Source organism: Neofelis nebulosa, chromosome 2, assembly GCF_028018385.1.
Source record: "Neofelis nebulosa isolate mNeoNeb1 chromosome 2, mNeoNeb1.pri, whole genome shotgun sequence".
NCBI lineage: Eukaryota > Metazoa > Chordata > Mammalia > Carnivora > Felidae > Neofelis > Neofelis nebulosa.
In genome coordinates, this window is record NC_080783.1 from 56,368,974 (window position 1) to 56,387,640 (window position 18,667).

At 37.2% G+C, this 18,667-nt stretch overlaps 1 protein-coding gene across 2 annotated transcripts in view; it reads right to left on the reverse strand.

Moving 5' to 3' along the window:
* AGPS (alkylglycerone phosphate synthase) overlaps positions 1 to 18,667 on the reverse strand; it is a 150,663-nt gene that overhangs the window by 98,140 nt on the left and 33,856 nt on the right. For both annotated transcript variants that reach the window (XM_058713031.1, XM_058713040.1), the window contains exons 2-4: positions 17,816 to 17,905; positions 2,872 to 2,962; positions 86 to 206 (exon numbers count right to left, since the gene is read on the reverse strand). In XM_058713031.1, coding sequence (XP_058569014.1) covers positions 86 to 206; positions 2,872 to 2,962; positions 17,816 to 17,905 — 302 coding nt within the window. The remainder of the gene's footprint in view (positions 1 to 85; positions 207 to 2,871; positions 2,963 to 17,815; positions 17,906 to 18,667) is intronic.

The following is an 18,667-nucleotide window of genomic DNA, read 5'->3' on the forward strand; positions in this document are numbered from 1 at the left end:
TGTATTTAAAAAAGAACATGTTAAAAACATCTTAATTTATAAGAAATTTTAAAATTAAAAACACTGCTTATATAAAGTTGCTTACCATGAGCTCTAAATACTCGATCATCTGCTTCTTGTGAATATGAAATATTAGTTTCTTTAAGGTCATGAAGAAAATCTTCATTTACAATAGAAGGAGGTGTATCACTAGGATTTAAGGATGCCTAGAAAATAAAATTGGTTTCTTTGACTTATTTCTAGAAAAATAACTTTTGAATACCTGGTTAGAGACAGTGACCATAAAACGTAACTGAGACAAAAGCATGGAAAAGTAACAACCCATACAGATACCAACTCTGTGACAATAAATAACAAATTACAAATGGTCTGGTTAATCATACTCTATATAAGTAATAGATGCCTTATGTTTCCTCTTTCACATCTTTGGCCCACTTTCTCATTATTTTTGAAGATTGCAATCAAGAACAAAGAAGATGGCAAAGTCTCAAATCTTCCATTTTAGATCAAGGAAACTGGGGAAAAGCTACTTAACTTTTGCATCATCTACATTTTCATCTGCAGATAAAATTTACCATTTCTTAGATTTCAATTACCATTTTAAAATGATCAACAAGAAACCTCGTCTATTTTTATAGAACTGCTTTAAAACTCACAACATAATTATAATTTGATACTTAGTTTCAACTAACAGGTAACCTGAAAAATAAATCTTCAACTTTAAAGCTATGTGACACTGGGCAAATCACCCAACTTCTCTGAGCCTTGGCTTCTTTATCTGTTAAGTGAGATTATCACCACTAAACTTATACAGCTACCATAAGGAATTAGAAAGGTCAAAAGATGGTAATTTTTGTGAAAAGCACCAAATACCATGCCTACCACAGAGAAAAGGCTGGCCAAATAAAATCTGCTATTAAAAAAAGCTATGATACAGTATCTGGAAAAAAGAAAATATAAGAATATGTAAAAGAGGCACCTGGGTGGCTCAGATGGTTAAGCAGCTGATTCCTGATTTTGGCTCAGGTCATGGTCTCACAGTTCAAGCCCCACCTTGATCTGTGCTGTCAGTGCAGAGCCTGCTTGGGATTCTCTCTCTCCCTCTCTCTCTGGCCCTCTCCTGCTATCTCGCTCTCTTTCTCTCTCCCTCCCTCTCAAAATAAACATTTGATAATAATATTTTATAATAACATTTAAAAGATGTATAAAAAATACATATTTATGTAGTGTTGGTATCTTATTAAAGAGTCTGTATTTAATATCCAATTATATAAGAAATATTTATTGAGTGTGTGCTATATACTAGGCACTGTTCTAGGCCTTGGGGATATAGCAGTGAGATAATCAGGGAAAAAAATCCTTGACCTCATGGAATTTACATTACAGTGAGAGGAAATGACCAGAGAACCCCAACAAAAGATACACTGTTATGATTTTATTAAGTTATTAAAAATTGAGAAGGGCTCAAAATCAGAAAAAAGTACATGGAAAACTGGTGAAATTTCTGAAAATGGTATACATATTACATCAATGTAAAAAACGATAATTATAAACAGCCAAAAGAAAGAACTGAGGAAATAAAAAAGAAATCTTGTAAGAAAAGTTGAAAGAATTTGGTTTTGGAGGGGTAGGAATTAACTGTTCACATAATTTCTTTAGTAGAATGGCATGTAACGGTGGATTTATAAATAAAGCAAACAAGTACTCACTAAATACCTATAGCCCTCAATAGCGTGTTGGATACAGCAGAGAATATAGCATAGAGGCACCTGGGTGGCTCAGTCGGTTAAGTGTCTGACTCTTGATTTCGGCTCAGGTCACAATCTCACAGCTGTGAGATTGAGCCCAACATTAGGCTCTGCGCTGACAGCACAGAGCCTGCTTGGGATTCTCTTTCCCTTTCTCCCCTCCCCATTCACACAAATGCACTCTCTCTCTCAAAATAAAACAAACTTAAAAAAAAAAAGAATACAGTGTAAGCCATAGTCCCTGCACTTATAGAACTTAAACCCAATTTAGAGGGACAGGCAGAATACCATGCCATAGAAATAATAACAACAATAAATGAAAATCATAATAATATAGAGAAATGCTACTTCATTAGTTTGATATGAATACAGTTTAAAGTTTTTTAACCTCAACTACAGAAAAATGAAACTACATGAACAAACCAAAGTTCTCTATCACTCATACCTTAATCAAATTTTTACTTTTTTGTAAGTCTTCTAAAATTCTGAATGTTTTGATATTAAAAGTAACATTACATTTTTATTTCAAATTATCCTATATTAATCCTGGATTACTGTCAGTTCATTAAATATCTTATCACTCATACCTTAATCAAATTTTTACTTTTTTGTAAGTCTTCTAAAATTGTGAATGTTTTGATATTAAAAGTAACATTACATTTTTATTTCAAATTATCCTATATTAATCCTGGATTACTGTCAGTTCATTAAATATCCTAAAAATGATAGCAACTTATCCTTTTGTAGCAGTCCTCTCACAGAATGCATTCATTTGCATTTCACTACCACCCTAAGAGACATAGAACAGACAGTTAAGTATTCTCACTTCTCAAATTAAGGTAACTGAGCCTCAGAGAACATAAAAAGTTTGCCAGGCAACTCTCAGATAAATTCTGAGATCAGGATCTATATCTGCGATGCTGAAAAGCCATCTCTAGAAAACCTAGCAAGGCCAATTAAACCAGTAAACTTCTTAACAAAAAAATTACAACAAATGCATTAAAGCAATTATAACAAATTACAAAGATAAATCTAACTGATTTAGGATTAAACACATGCACGTGCACACACACAGAGACACAACACAGAGTTAAGTATGCTAGTAATCATTCTTATTTCTTACTTTAGAGGTAGTTTTATGCTCCAGGCTTACTCCAAGGGTATTTTGGATCCAGTCTCTAAAAGTTGGTAAAGTCATGCCACTAAGAGGGTACCTAAGATTACAAAGAAAATAAAACACTGGAGTAAGGTATCTTCATTTAAATTTAAATCTTAAAATTGGCTTCTAGTAATGGTCAAGTAGTTCCTACCAAAATGACCCTCCCACATATAACTATAAACTCTGGACAAAAAAAAACAAAAACAAAACCCAACTCTGAAGGCAGTACAGGCAGACAAAAACAGGCAACAGGGGATAAAGGGGTGTGATAGGCTTAGAAAAGTATACCTTCCAGATGTTTTTTATTTTTAAAACAAGTTTTAGCCTGAGGGACAGCCCCCGCTGGTGCCATAACAGGAAACAAAAATACAGAAAACCTCTAGTCTTCCTGCCTTGAAGAACCAGAAGGCAGTGTTTGCAGTGAACACAAGAGCTGGGAAGAGTATAGAGAAATCACAGGAAAGGAGAGAGTCAGAGAGTGATGTATGCATAAACTTTCTCCAGATGTCTGACTGACGTATGGAGCAGACTCGAGGCAGTCCAACTAAGTTTAAAAGAACCCAGCTGCTCACCACCACAAAAGGAAAGAAATGGGAATCTGAGGAACAGTCAAGTTAATTACTTGATGATGTTAAAAAAATAAAGCCTCTTCGGAAGAATATAATGGAATACAGAGTTTCTACAACATACCATTAACAATGTCCAAGATGTACTCCAAAGTTACTAGACAAAGACAAACAAGAAAGTATGATCCATAATCAAGAAAAAGGGCAATTAATAGGGACTGACTCTGATGATCTAAGATACTGGAACTAGCACACAAGCATTTTAAAACAGTTATAACTATGTTAAAGGGCAAAAGGGAAACTATGTTCCCAGTGAGTAAAAGAAAAAATCTCAGCAGAGAAACAGAAACTATAAAAAGAACAAAATAGAAATTCTATAATTAAAACTCTTAAAAATTCATTGGAGGAACACAAGGGCAGACTGGAGATGTCAGTGAACTTACAGACAGAGCAATAAAACACATACAATCTGAAGAGCAAAGAAAAAGATTGAAAAAATAAACAGAGCTTCAAGGACCTATGGAACAACAGCAAAAGACTAACATACATAAAACATAACATATACATAACATACATATAGAGTCCTAAGCAAAAGAAAAAAAAAGGGAAAGGAAATAAACAGTATTTGAAGAAATTAATGGCAGAAAGTTTCCAAATTTGATGAAAGACATAAATTTACAAATTCAAGAAGGCCAGAGAACACTGAGAAGATAAATGCCAAGAAACACACTACACACATCATGGTCAAATTGCAATATAAAGAGAGAGAAAGAGAAGGAGGATACAAATGTTAAAAGAATCTAGAGAAAAATGACACATTACATACAGTGTAATAACAATAAAAATTATGACTGGCTTCTCATCAAAAACGGTGAAATCCTGGAAATAACTAAACAGCTGTAAGGAGGGGTTCCTGGGTGGCTCAGTAGGTTAAGCATCCGACTTTAGCTCAGGTCATGATTTCACGGTCTGTGAGTTCAAGCCCCCGTCGGGCTCTGTGCTGACAGCTCGGAGCCTGGAGCCTGCTTCAGGTTCTGTGTCTCCCTCTCTGACCCTCCCTCATTCATGCTCTGTCTCTCTCTGTCTCAAAAATAAACATTAAAAAAATTTTTTTTGAAGAAAGAATAAAATAAAATAAAATAAAATAAAATAAAATAAAATAAAATAAAATTCTCAAATCAGTCTTTCTTTTTATATTATTACTTTTTGTTTCTTTCCAAGATTTCATTTAAATTCAAGCTAGTTAACATATTGCATAGTATTGGTTCCAGGAGAATTTAGTGATTCATCACTTACATATAACACCCAGTGCTCATCACAGGCACCCTCCTTAATGCTCATTACCCATTTAGCCCACCCCCTACCCACCTCCCCTCCAGCAACCCTCAGTTTGTTCTCTATAGTTAATAGTCTCATGGTTTGCCCCCTCTATGATTTTTTTATTATTTCTTTTTTAAGAGAGAGAGCACACAAGCAGGGTAGGGGCAGAGGAAGAGAGAGAATCCCAAGCAGCCTCCATGGTCAGCACAGAGCCTGACATGGAGCTCCATCCCACAACCCAAGGATCATGACCTAAGACGAATGAAAAGCTGGACACTCAACCTACTGACCCTCCAGGTACTCCCTTCTCTGTTTTTATCTCATTTTATTTTTCCTTCCCTTCCTCTATATTGATCTGTTTTTTAAAATATCAAATAGGGGGGCGCCTGGGTGGCTCGGTCGGTTGGGTGTCCGACTTCGGCTCAGGTCATGATCTCACGGTCCGTGAGTTTGAGCCCCGCGTCGGGCTCTGTGCTGACAGCTCAGAGCCTGGAGCCTGTTTCGGATTCTGTGTCTCCCTCTCTCTCTGCCCCTCCTCTGTTCATGCTCTGTCTCTCTCTGTCTCAAAAATAAAAATAAACGTTAAAAAAAAAATTAAAAAAAATAAAAAAATTAAAATAAAAAAAATAAAATATCAAATAGGAGTGAAATCATATGATATTTATCTTTCTCTGACTTATTTTGCTTAGTATAATACACTCTAGTTCCATCCACATTGTTGCAAATGGCAAGACTTCATTCTTTTTGATGGCTGAGTAATATTCCATCATATGTATGTATATGTGTATATACATATATACACACACCACATCTTTATCCATTCATCAATCAATAGATATTTGGGCTCTTTCCATAATTTGGCTGTTGTTGATAGCGCTGTTATAGACATTGGGGTGCATGTGCCCCCTTCCAATCAGTATTTTTGTATCCTTTGGATAAATACCTAGTAGTACAATTGCTGGGTCATAGGGCAGTTCAATCTTTAACGTTCTGAGGAATCTCCACACTGTTTTCCAGAGTAGCTGTACAAGTTTGCATTCCCACCAACAGTGTAAGAGAGGTTCAAATAGTCTTTACATAAACATTAACAAAACAAAAATGACAGTGGAAAGGAGAAAAAATACATAAGGAACACATATGTTTTAACTAGTTAAGTTTCTTTTCATGCTAAAAAAAAATCACAAGTGCTAAAAATCAAACTAAACGGGTATGTTTGAAGTACTATAATATGTTTTCATAAATCTAAAGAAACTGGAATGGAAGAAAGTATAAGACTCATAGCTAAAACAACTAAAGATAGTCATTCAGCATATAAAATTTTCTTCATTTCAGCTGAAGTAACAGTACAAATTCTGGAAAGCTGGTTATAACAGATATGCCACCGCTATGTGTTAGTTATGCTCTCCAAAAAGACCAGTTTGGAACTATTAGGTTTATTGCCGGATCTTTATATGTTAAATGTACAATTAATTTGAGTCCCTGTAAAGTTATTAGAAACTTGATATTCATGACAGAATCAGACCATTGTGAATCCCTTAACAAATAACATTACCGATAAAATAAAAAGGTGACCCCTTCAAGATACTTGGATTAACAGATAGAGTTGGTGTTACTGTTTCATGCAAAATTTAAAACTACAGTCTACCACTAAGAAAAACACAATATACTTCTACATCTAAATGCATTGTATTTCAGACTTTGAAGAAGTATCTTGCACAGAATATTCTATTTAAGATTTTGCTCCATTAACTACAAGTCCAGCACAAAACATACAAGAGATCCATGTCAGAATGTAAATTTTTCAATTGTACTTTTTCTTGCACCTAATGCCCCAGGATTTGAAAAACAGTAAAAGAAACCTGACTTCATAATCATAAACCTAGCATACTGCCAAGGGTTCCAAAAATCTCACAAAAGATCATGAAGTAAAAATTAAAACTTTGAAATCAAAGAAGTAAATTGACTGAAAAGAAACATTATAAGAAAAGTTAAAGGAATCAGCAGTATTTACCTGAAGAAACAGCTATGGAACAACTTATTACAGTAAAATAGTTTAGATATATATCCAGAATTATGAAAAGCATATTACACTCATATAAGACTGTACTGAGCACTGTAGGACACACAGAATTAATATTATAACTTCAGTTCTTAAGAAACTTACAATCTAGTTTAGTTAAACCTACAAAGACACTTAATTGATAGGATGAATATATGGGCAAAAAATAGGAAAATTTTGCCAGAAATGTGATAAGAGGAAAGCCAGGTGCTTGTACCAATTATTGAAACAGGTGACTCTTTTTTTTTTTTTTAATTTTTTTTACTTTTCCAATATATGAAATTTATTGTCAAATTGGTTTCCATACAACACCCAGTGCTCATCCCAAAAGGTGCCCTCCTCAATACCCATCACCCACCCTCCCCTCCCTCCCACCCCCCATCAACCCTCAGTTTCTTCTCAGTTTTTAAGAGTCTCCTATGCTTTGGCTCTCTCCCACTCTAACCTCTTTTTTTTTTTTCCTTCCCCTCCCCCATGGGTTTCTGTTAAGTTTCTCAGGATCCACATAAGAGTGAAACCATATGGTATCTGTCTTTCTCTGTATGGCTTATTTCACTTAGCATCACACTCTCCAGTTCCATCCACGTTGCTACAAAGGGCCATATTTCGTTCTTTCTCATTGCCATGTAGTACTCCATTGTGTATATAAACCACAATTTCTTTATCCATTCATCAGCTGATGGACATTTAGGCTCTTTCCATAATTTGGCTATTGTTGAGAGTGCTGCTATAAACATTGGGGTACAAGTGCCCCTATGCATCAGTACTCCTGTATCCCTTGGGTAAATTCCTAGTAGTGCTATTGCTGGGTCATAGGGTAGGTCTATTTTTAATTTTCTGAGGAATCTCCACAGTTTTCCAGAGTGGCTGCACCATTTTGCATTCCCACCAACAGTACAAGAGGGTTCCTGTTTCTCCACATCCTCTCCAGCATCTATAGTCTCCTGATTTGTTCATTTTGGCCACTCTGACTGGCGTGAGATGATATCTGAGTGTGGTTTTGATTTGTATTTCCCTGATAAGTAGGGACGTTGAGCATCTTTTCATGTGCCTGTTGGCCATCCGGATGTCTTCTTTAGAGAAGTGTCTATTCATGTTTTCTGCCCATTTCTTCACTGGGTTATTTGTTTTTCGGGTGTGGAGATTGGTGAGCTCTTTATAGATTTTGGATACTAGCCCTTTGTCCGACATGTGATTTGCAAATATCTTTTCCCATTTTGTTGGTTGCCTTTTAGTTTTGTTGGTTGTTTCCTTTGCTGTGCAGAAGCTTTTTATCTTCATAAGGTCCCAGTAGTTCATTTTTGCTTTTAATTCCCTTGCCTTTGGGGATGTGTCGAGTAAGAGATTGCTACGGCTGAGGTCAGAGAGGTCTTTTCCTGCTTTCTCCTCTACGGTTTTGATGGTTTCCTGTCTCACATTCAGGCCCTTTATCCATTTTGAGTTTATTTTTGTGAATGGTGTGAGAAAGTGGTCTAGTTTCAACCTTCTGCATGTTGCTGTCCAGTTCTCCCAGCACCATTTGTTAAAGAGACTGTCTTTTTTCCATTGGATATTCTTTCCTGCTTTGTCAAAGATTAGTTGGCCATACATTTGTGGGTCTAGTTCTGGGGTTTCTATTCTATTCCATTGGTCTATGTGTCTGTTTTTGTGCCAATACCATGCTGTCTTGATGATGACAACTTTGTAGTAGAGGCTAAAGTCTGGGATTGTGATGCCTCCTGCTTTGGTTTTCTTCTTCAAAATTACTTTGGCTATTCGGGGCCTTTTGTGGTTCCATATGAATTTTAGAATTGCTTGTTCTAGTTTCGAGAAGAATGCTGGTGCAATTTTGATTGGGATTGCATTGAATGTGTAGATAGCTTTGGGTAGTATTGACATTTTGACAATATTTATTCTTCCAATCCATGAGCAGGGAATGTCTTTCCATTTCTTTATATCTTCTTCAATTACCTTCATAAGCTTTCTATAGTTTTCAGCATACAGATCTTTTACATCTTTGGTTAGATTTATTCCTAGGTATTTTATGCTTCTTGGTGCAATTGTGAATGGGATCAGTTTCTTTATTTGTCTTTCTGTTGCTTCATTGTTAGTGTATAAGAATGCAACTGATTTCTGTACATTGATTTTGTATCCTGCAACTTTGCTGAATTCATGTATCAGTTCTAGCAGACTTCTGGTGGAGTCTATCGGATTTTCCACGTATAATATCATGTCATCTGTAAAAAGCGAAAGCTTGACTTCATCTTTGCCAATTTTGATGCCGATTTCCTTTTGTTGTCTGATTGCTGATGCTAGAACTTCCAACACTATGTTAAACAACAGCGGTGAGAGTGGGCATCCCTGTCGTGTTCCTGATCTCAGGGATAAAGCTCTCAGTTTTTCTCCATTGAGGATGATGTTAGCTGTGGGCTTTTCATAAATGGCTTTTATGATGTTTAAGTATGTTCCTTCTATCCCGACTTTCTCCAGGGTTTTTATTAAGAAAGGGTGCTGGATTTTGTCAAAGGCCTTTTCTGCATTGATTGACAGGATCATATGGTTCTTATCTTTTCTTTTATTAATGTGATGTATCACGTTGATTGATTTGCGAATGTTGAACCAGCCCTGCAGCCCAGGAATGAGTCCCACTTGATCATGGTGAATAATTCCTTTTATATGCTGTTGAATTCGATTTGCTAGTATCTTATTGAGAATTTTTTGCATCCATATTCATCAGGGATATTGGCCTGTAGTTCTCTTTTTTTACTGGGTCTCTGTCTGGTTTAGGAATCAAAGTAATACTGGCTTCATAGAACGAGTCTGGAAGTTTTCCTTCCCTTTCTATTTCTTGGAATAGCTTGAGAAGGATAGGTATTATCTCTGCTTTAAACGTCTGGTAGAACTCCCCTGGGAAGCCATCTGGTCCTGGACTCTTATTTGTTGGGAGATTTTTGATAACCTATTCAATTTCTTCGCTGGTTATGGGTCTGTTCAAGCTTTCTATTTCCTCCTGATTGAGTTTTGGAAGAGTGTGCGTGTTTAGGAATTTGTCCATTTCTTCCAGGTTGTCCAATTTGTTGGCATATAATTTTTCATAGTATTCCCTGATAATTGTTTGTATCTCGGAGGGATTGGTTGTAATAATTCCATTTTCATTCATGATTTTATCTATTTGGGTCATCTCCCTTTTCTTTTTGAGAAGCCTGGCTAGAGGTTTGTCAATTTTATTTTTTCAAAAAACCAACTCTTGGTTTCGTTGATCTGGTCTACAGTTTTTTTAGATTCTATATTGTTTATTTCTGCTCTGATCTTTATGATTTCTCTTCTTCTGCTGGGTTTAGGCTGCCTTTGCTGTTCTGCTTCTGTTTCCTTTAGGTGTGCTGTTAGATTTTGTATTTGGGATTTTTCTTGTTTCTTGAGATAGGCCTGGATTGCAATGTATTTTCCTCTCAGGACTGCCTTCGTTGCGTCCCAAAGCGTTTGGATTGTTGTATTTTCATTTTCATTTGTTTCCATATATTTTTTAATTTCTTCTCTAATTGCCTGGTTGACCCACTCACTCATAGTAGGGTGTTCTTTCACCTCCATGCTTTTGGAGGTTTTCCAGACTTTTTCCTGTGGTTGATTTCAAGCTTCATAGCATTGTGGTCTGAAAGTATGCATGGTATAATTTCAGTTCTTGTAAACTTATGAAGGGCTGTTTTGTGACCCAGTATATGATCTATCTTGGAGAATGTTCCATGTGCACTCGAGAAGAAAGTATATTCTGTTGCTTTGGGATGCAGAGTTCTAAATATATCTGTCAAGTCCATCTGATCCAATGTGTCATTCAGGGCCCTTGTTTCTTTATTGACCGTGTGTCTAGATGATCTATCCATTTCTGTAAGTGGGGTGTTAAAGTCCCTTGCAATGACCACATTCTTATCAATAAGGTTGCTTACGTTTATGAGTAATTGTTTTATATATTTGGGGGCTCCCGTATTCGGCGCATAGACATTTATAACTGTTAGCTCTTCCTGATGGATAGACCCTGTAATTATTATATAATGCCCTTCTTCATCTCTTGTTACAGCCTTTAATTTAAAGTCTAGTTTGTCTGATATAAGTATGGCTACTCCAGCTTTCTTTTGGCTTCCAGTAGCATGATAAATGGTTCTCCATCCCCTCACTCTCAATCTAAAGGTGTCCTCAGGTCTAAAATGAGTCTCTTGTAGACAGCAAATAGATGGGTCTTGTTTTTTTATCCATTCTGATACCCTATGTCTTTTGGTTGGCGCATTTAATCCATTTACATTCAGTGTTATTATAGAAAGATACGGGTTTAGAGTCATTGTGATGTCTGTATGTTTTATGCTTGTAGCGATGTCTCTGGTACTTTGTCTCACAGGATCCCCCTTAGGATCTCTTGTAGGGCTGGTTTCGTGGTGACAAATTCCTTCAGTTTTTGTTTGTTTGGGAAGACCTTTAGCTCTCCTTCTATTCTAAATGACAGACTTGCTGGATAAAGGATTCTCGGCTGCATATTTTTTTTCTGTTCAGCACATTGAAGATCTCGTGCCAATCCTTTCTGGCCTGCCAAGTTTCAAAAGACAGATCAGTCACGAGTCTTATAGGTCTCCCTTTATATGTTGGGGCATGTTTATCCCTTGCTGCTTTCAGAATTTTCTCTTTATCCTTGTATTTTGCCAGTTTCACTATGATATGTCGTGCAGAAGATCGATTCAAGTTACGTCTGAAGGGAGTTCTCTGTGCCTCTTGGATTTCAATGCCTTTTTCCTTCCCCAGGTCAGGGAAGTTCTCAGCTATAATTTCTTCAAGTACCCCTTCAGCACCTTTCCCTCTCTCTTCCTCCTCTGGGATACCAATTATGTGTATATTATTTCTTTTTAGTGTATCACTTAGTTCTCTAATTTTCCCCTCATACTCCTGGATTTTTTTATCTTTTTCTCAGCTTCCTCTTTTTCCATAACTTTATCTTCTAGTTCACCTATTCTCTCCTCTGCCTCTTCAATCTGAGCCGTCGTTGTTTCCATTTTGTTTTGCATTTCGTTTAAAGCGTTTTTCAGCTCCTCCTGACTGTTCCTTAGTCCCTTGATCTCTGTGGCAAGAGATTCTCTGCTGTCCTGTATACTGTTTTCAAGCCCAGCGATTAATTTTATGACTAGTATTCTAAATTCACTTTCTGTTATATTATTTAAATCCTTTTTGATCAGTTCATTAGCTGTTGTTATATCCTGGAGATTCTTCTGAGGGGAATTCTTCCGTTTGGTCATTTTGGATAGTTCCTGGAGTGGTGCGGACCTGCAGGGCACTTCCCCTGTGCTGTGGTGTGTAACTGGAGTTGGTGGGCGGGGCCGCAGTCCGACCTGATGTCCGCCCCCAGCCCACCGCTGGGGCCATAGTCAGACTGGTGTGTGCCTTCTCTTCCCCTCTCCTGGGGCGGGATTCACTGTGGGGTGGCGTGGCCCATCTGGGCGACTTGCACACTGCCAGGCTTGTCGTGCTGGGGATCTGGCATATTAGCTAGGGTGGGTAGGCAAGGTGCACGGGGGTAAGAGGGGCAGGCTTAGCTTGCTTCTCCTTAGGTGATCCACTTCAGGAGGGGCCCTGTGGCAGTGGGAGGGAGTCAGACCCGCTGCCGGAGGGTTGGCTCCGCAGAAGCACAGCGTTGGGTGTTTGCGGGGAGCAAGCAAGTTCCCTGGCAGAAACTGGTTCCCTTTGGGATTTTGGCTGGGGGATGGGCGAGGGAGATGGCGCTGGTTAGCGCCTTTGTTCCCCAACAAACTGAGCTCTGTTGTCCGGGGGCTCAGGAACTCTCCCTCCCTTTGTCCTCCAGCCTTCCCGCTTTCCGAGCAGAGCTGTTAACTTATGACCTCCCAGATGCTAAGTCGCGCTTGCTGTCGGAACACACTCCGTCAGGCCCCTCCGCTTTTGCAAGCCAGACTCGGGGGCTCTGCTTGGCCAGCAGACTGCCCCTCCACCCCGGCTCCCTCCCGCTAGTCCATGGAGCGCGCACCGCCTCGCCGCCCTTCCTACCCTCTTCCGTGGGCCTCTCATCTGTGCTTGGCTCCGGAGAATGGTTCTGCTAGTCTTCTGGTAGTTTTCTGGGTTAGTTAGGCAGGTGTAGGTGGAATCTAAGTGATCGGCAGGACGCGCGGGGAGTCCAGCATCCTCCTACGCCCCCATCTTCCCCTCGCTGGAAACAGGTGACTCTTAAATGGATCTTTACTCATGGTTGAAGATTAGTTTGAAAACTTTACGAAATGGTTATTGTTGGGGCACGTGGGTGGCTCAGTTGGTTAAACACCCAACTTCGACTCAGGTCATGATCTCACGGCTTGTGAGTTCAAACCCTGCGTTGGGCTCCGTGCTGACAGCTCAGAGCCTGAAAGCTGCTTCAGATTCTGTCTCCCTCTCTCTCTGCCCCTCCTCTGCTCATGCTCTGTCTCTCTCTCTCTCTGTTTCAAAAATAAACATTAAAAATAAAATTAAAAAAAAAAAGAAATAGTTCTTGTTGTAAAATATAAGGTGAGATCAACTCACCACCTTTCCTCAGGACAGAACTGACCTATATTGTGGAAGATATAGAACCAGGGGAAGCTTTTAAGACCAAAGAAATCACTGTCTGGAAAGAAAATTCTGTGAACATAAATATCCAAGAATGAAGTGCACATCAAGATTTACTGTGACTAAAGACAAAGTACTCTCACTCTGCGGCAGTGCACAGAGGCAGCAAACTATTAGTACACACAACTATCTATCCCAGAGTAAGTTCCACAATTGCTAAGCAATTTAAAAGTCTTTTATAATCAGATAAAACTTTAATACCACTGAAAATATAAAGTACAACAAACCCAAAGTCTCTCCATCTAAACACTAACTTGTGCTTTGTAAGCACCAATTAATGTATAATACCTTTAAAGTCCAAGAAAAATGACACTTTTCAAAAATTTTAGTTTGTAGAAAGCTACAGCATTAGCTCTGAAGTACTGCCTTCTGCTGCTTAAACCCATGAGGACTCAATTCATCTATATCTAGAAGGAGTAAGAATAGCAAGATTCTAAATCTAAGGATTTAGGGGTGCCTGGGTGGCTCAGTCAGTTAAGCCTCAGACTCTTGATTTGGGCTCAGGTCATGACCTTATGGTTAGTGAGTTCGAGCCCCGCACGGGGTTCTGTGCTAACAGCGCAAAGCCTGCTTGGGATTTCCTCTCTCTCCCTCTCTCTCTGACCCCCCTGCCACATAAATAAATAAACTTAAAAAAAAAAAAAAAAAAAAAAACTAAGGATTTATAAACTGACAAATTACAAATATGTTCAAAAGATAAGACTGTGTTCAGGAAAAAACTTATGATATTTCCCAAAGATCTAGAACAGCTTATAATAATTGCTTCTTTGGCTGGGTTTGAAATGTCAGTGTTGCCCTCCCCAAACTACATACAATCAACCGCATTTGCTTATAAAAATTTATTTGGATCAGAAATAATGGAAATGGAATCCCCATAAATTTTCATTAAAACTCACTCTTGGTTTCTGGCACCTAAGAATTCTTTTTCCCCAGCTCTGTTTTATTTCATTCTTGGGTATTTTATTCATGTTTTCTATGCAGTTATAGAGAGCAAAGATTTGTTCAGTTTAGATCAGTATTTTCTTATAATTCATCCTTTCTAGTCACAAATTCCATTTTCTCTTTGAAGAATATCACAACCTTCTTTTGCTTATGCCCTGTGCCTTCCACTAGAACAACAGCAATTTTTGTCACAGGGTAATTTTTTACAAGATGACTAGCTTTACTGTGCTACTGTATAGGGGTAGAGAAGGCTACCATAAAGTGCTCCCAGAGTTTGGAGAGAAAACAAGATCAGTACAATGAATGAGTATGGTTATCTGCAGAAGCACAATAACAACAGAAACGGCACAAGAATGAAGCTTAAAAACATTTGGGTATCACTCACAACTTTCCACTGAGCAAGTGACCTCACGTAAGCTATTTAACCTCTCTCACCCTCAATCCCCTAATTATTTTTAAGAAAATATGACTACCCATCTTAGGGTTATTTTAAGATAATTCAGTAGCCATTCAATTAAGAAATAGCTATTATTATCTTTAAGAATGTTTGTAAATGTTTTCTGATACAAATCAGACAAATCTACTAATTCAACCATTATCCCCAGGAAACTAGACTAGGTTAACAGAAAGCTATGATCCAATTCAATCCAGTTTATTATCCTCTGTGGTAATGGTACTTCTGGCAGCACTAAAATGGGAACTGAATATTATTTAGTTATTGGCTTTAGTTATTAAATAGTTTATGTAGTACGTATTTAATCCTAGAGCATTTAAATTCCATTTCTGTATTTGGAGAGCTACCCTCCGGATGAGTCGTAGTGAGGAGCAAAGGCTACCTTCCACTAAAGCAAATGTACCTGATATCTACTTTACTGGTCTCCCTTCTAGGCTCTGCCAGTTGGATGCACCCCATTCTATTCCCCTTTCTCCCACTGGACCCAACTCAGGAGTTAATACAAAGAAATGAGGCCTTTAAGGAAGTCATTCTGGTTAGAATGGCAGCAGCAGCAATCTTCCAAAGTCTGAAGTCGAACATATAAAATTCTCCGGTTCTATTACAACCTGGATAAAAATCTCTCTTAAGACCACAGAATCTCCTTTGCTCTTAATCTATGCTCTCTGAACAACATCTGAATTACAAATTTTGTATTCTATATATCTTAAAATCAGAAAGGGCTTTAACAAGTGCTCTCTACACTGAAAAAGGAATCTAACTATGAATAAATACACTGGGGTTCTAATGTTTTTAATGAGTGTACTGTGAGTGTGGCACATGTCAGACCTCTAAAACCTGATCCTCTCTGTGAAAACTGACAAATCAAGTGTCAGAACACCAGAAATAAGAACCAGATTCTGAACCCATGGCATTACTAAAATGTAATTACTTGAGATATTTTCTGTGACTAATCGTTCATTTTACACACATACGCTTCCAACACAAACCACTAAATAGCCTACAGTACCCTACAGAAGTAAGTGTCTAATGCTTTCAACAGCACTGTGCATAAGGGACTATTTGCCCCCTCCCATAAAATAAAGATGCTATTCTCTCAAGATCCAAAGAAAGGAAGAAATGAGGACAGTATCTGAAAGGAGAGGAAGTTGATTTTCTAAGTTCAGAAGATTTCTTTTCCCCTCAGAAGATTTGGCAAAGCCAGCTTCTACACTGATAAGTTTCTGTATTAGACATTATTCTATTTAAAATGTGGGACGTTCAACATTTAGAACACTGGTAAATTTAATTTTAACCAGAAATTCCTCCTACCCGAATTATACAATTTCTTAACTAAGCCTCCACCAATATGCTTCCCAGTCAAACTTAAAGATGGGAATGAGAATACGTGTAATATTTATTTTTCCTATTAAAAAGCAAGTGTCAAATGTACATTTCACACCTTCATTACAATTAGTTCCTAATTACTACTCCCGAGGTTTTGTTCAGTTACAAAGTATGTTCAAGTCAGAAAACTGGAATGATTATGTTGTAAAGAAAAAGAATTCCTCCAAAGGAATAAAACATTTCTCACTGGTATTTCAATATATTGACATACCATGTAAGTTTTAAGAATATTAACCTAATCATATTAATCCCCAATAGATTTTAAGTCAAAACACAATCCTGGAACAGATTAAAAAAAAATCTGATCCTATTTTTTACCTACTCTCAATTTTTAATTTATAGAGCCAGCATTCAAATCTTACGTGTTTATACTCACTGTCCTTCCAAAACGATTTCAACAGACAAACCCAAAATACCAGCTTTGGCAGGATTGGTTCTTAAAATCAACTAAGAACTTACTTTACAATTCTGTCTGCATCCGGAACAGTAACAATACAAATATTCTTTAGAATTCTTATCAACACATTCCCAAAAACATTTCAGAAATGTGAAAGTTATCACACAAATGATTGTTCTTTCTTCACCACTTCTTCCCTAATGTGTCTCAGAAAATTAATTTTAAAAATACTATTTATATTCACAAAGACCTAAAATTGTTCACCATCCATAATAACCCACACCCAAAAGTAAATTCCCAGTCTTTTTAAAAAAATTTTTTAAGTTTGCTTATTTTGAGAGAGACAGAGACAGTGCAAGTGGGGGAGGGGCAGAGAGAGAGGGAGAGAGAGAATCCCAACCAGAGTTTGACATAAGGCTTGAACTCACAAAACCACGAGATCATGACCTGAGCTGAAACCAAGAGTCAGACACTTAACTGACTGAGCCACCCAGGTGCCCCTAAATTCCCAGTCTTAAACTGGGAGTTACTTTGAACAAGTCAGTGGCATGGAAATTGGGTGGGATCCTGATTCAAACTACCTACCTATAAAATGGTATTTTTTTAGATATCAGGGGAAATGTGGACTGGATAATCAGATATTATAAAATTATCTTATTTTGGGAAATATGATAATGATATTATTATGATTAGCTAATATTAGATCCCTACACTTTCAAAGGAGACATATGTAAATATTTAGAAGTGACACAATGGAATTTACTACCAAAAAAAGAAGGAGCAATTATGTCAAAATGTTGATAGCTTTATTTACTTTTTATTTTTTTAATGTTTATTTATTTTTGAGAAAGAGACAGAGTGCAAGCAAGGGAGGGACAGAGAGAGGGAGACACAGAATCTGAAGCAGGCTCCAGGCTCTCAGCCATCAGCACAGAGCCCAATGTGCGGCTCAAACCCACAAATCATGAGATCATGACCTGAGCCGAAATCGGATGGTGTACCAACCAAGCCACCCAGGCACCCCAAAATGTTGATAACTTTAAGTCGAGGGAGGAGTCATTATATTGTCCTCTCTATGCATGTCTGTTATTTAACATGACATACATTTGTTATTTATGTTTAAAATTTTTTATAGAAAGAAAGAGGAAAAAAAGGAAAAGAATAAACCAACCAGTTACCTTTTCCCAGTCAACTCAACTTGGCCTTTCTTATTGAAGAAGAACTTAGAATCATTATATCCCCATCCATTCCATTTCATAACTTCTTGCCTAATAATAATAAAAAAAAATACATAAATTAGACTACATTTAATATCTCAAAACTGAATAGTATATCATTGATATTAACTTTCACAATCATTTAAAAGACCTGATCCCACTAACAGTATATCAGTTTAAATAGAATGAATATGGATCAAAATGTCCATGTATTAATTAATATTTCAAATACAGAATCATTCTGATGAGCAGCACCTGCTTCACAAAGGGCAACAACTACATTTAATGAATTCAAAGGAAAAAGAAGGAAAAAGGGAGAAAAATATAATTAGAGTACAAATATGCTTCATGTTGTACATGTTATTAGTTTACATAATAGGACAGTCTAAAAAATTCTGCAATTAAAATAAAACTCACTTGAATAGGAAACAAATTTTTGCATATATTAGAAAAATCACAATTATTAATCTGCTATGATGAAAAGATCAATTTACAGAATAAGTTCACTAGTAATGGCACTACTAGTAGTAGACACTTAATAAAGTATATAAAAAAATCTAAGATGCGTTTACAAACATTCTAAATCCTTCAATTTCCATGTAACCACCAATCTCTACCTTGACCTACATATTAACGTAACAGTTAATGACTATACCAGTTTTTAGTATTCCAAAACAATATGGTATTTTGAATTTCATTGTCTTAAAAAGCATTTCCAGCCAAATCAATAATTGATTCAATTCTGAACATTACATAAGATCTGGACCTGTGCAGAACACAATAAGCAACCACGCTGAAGTACTGAAGTACTCT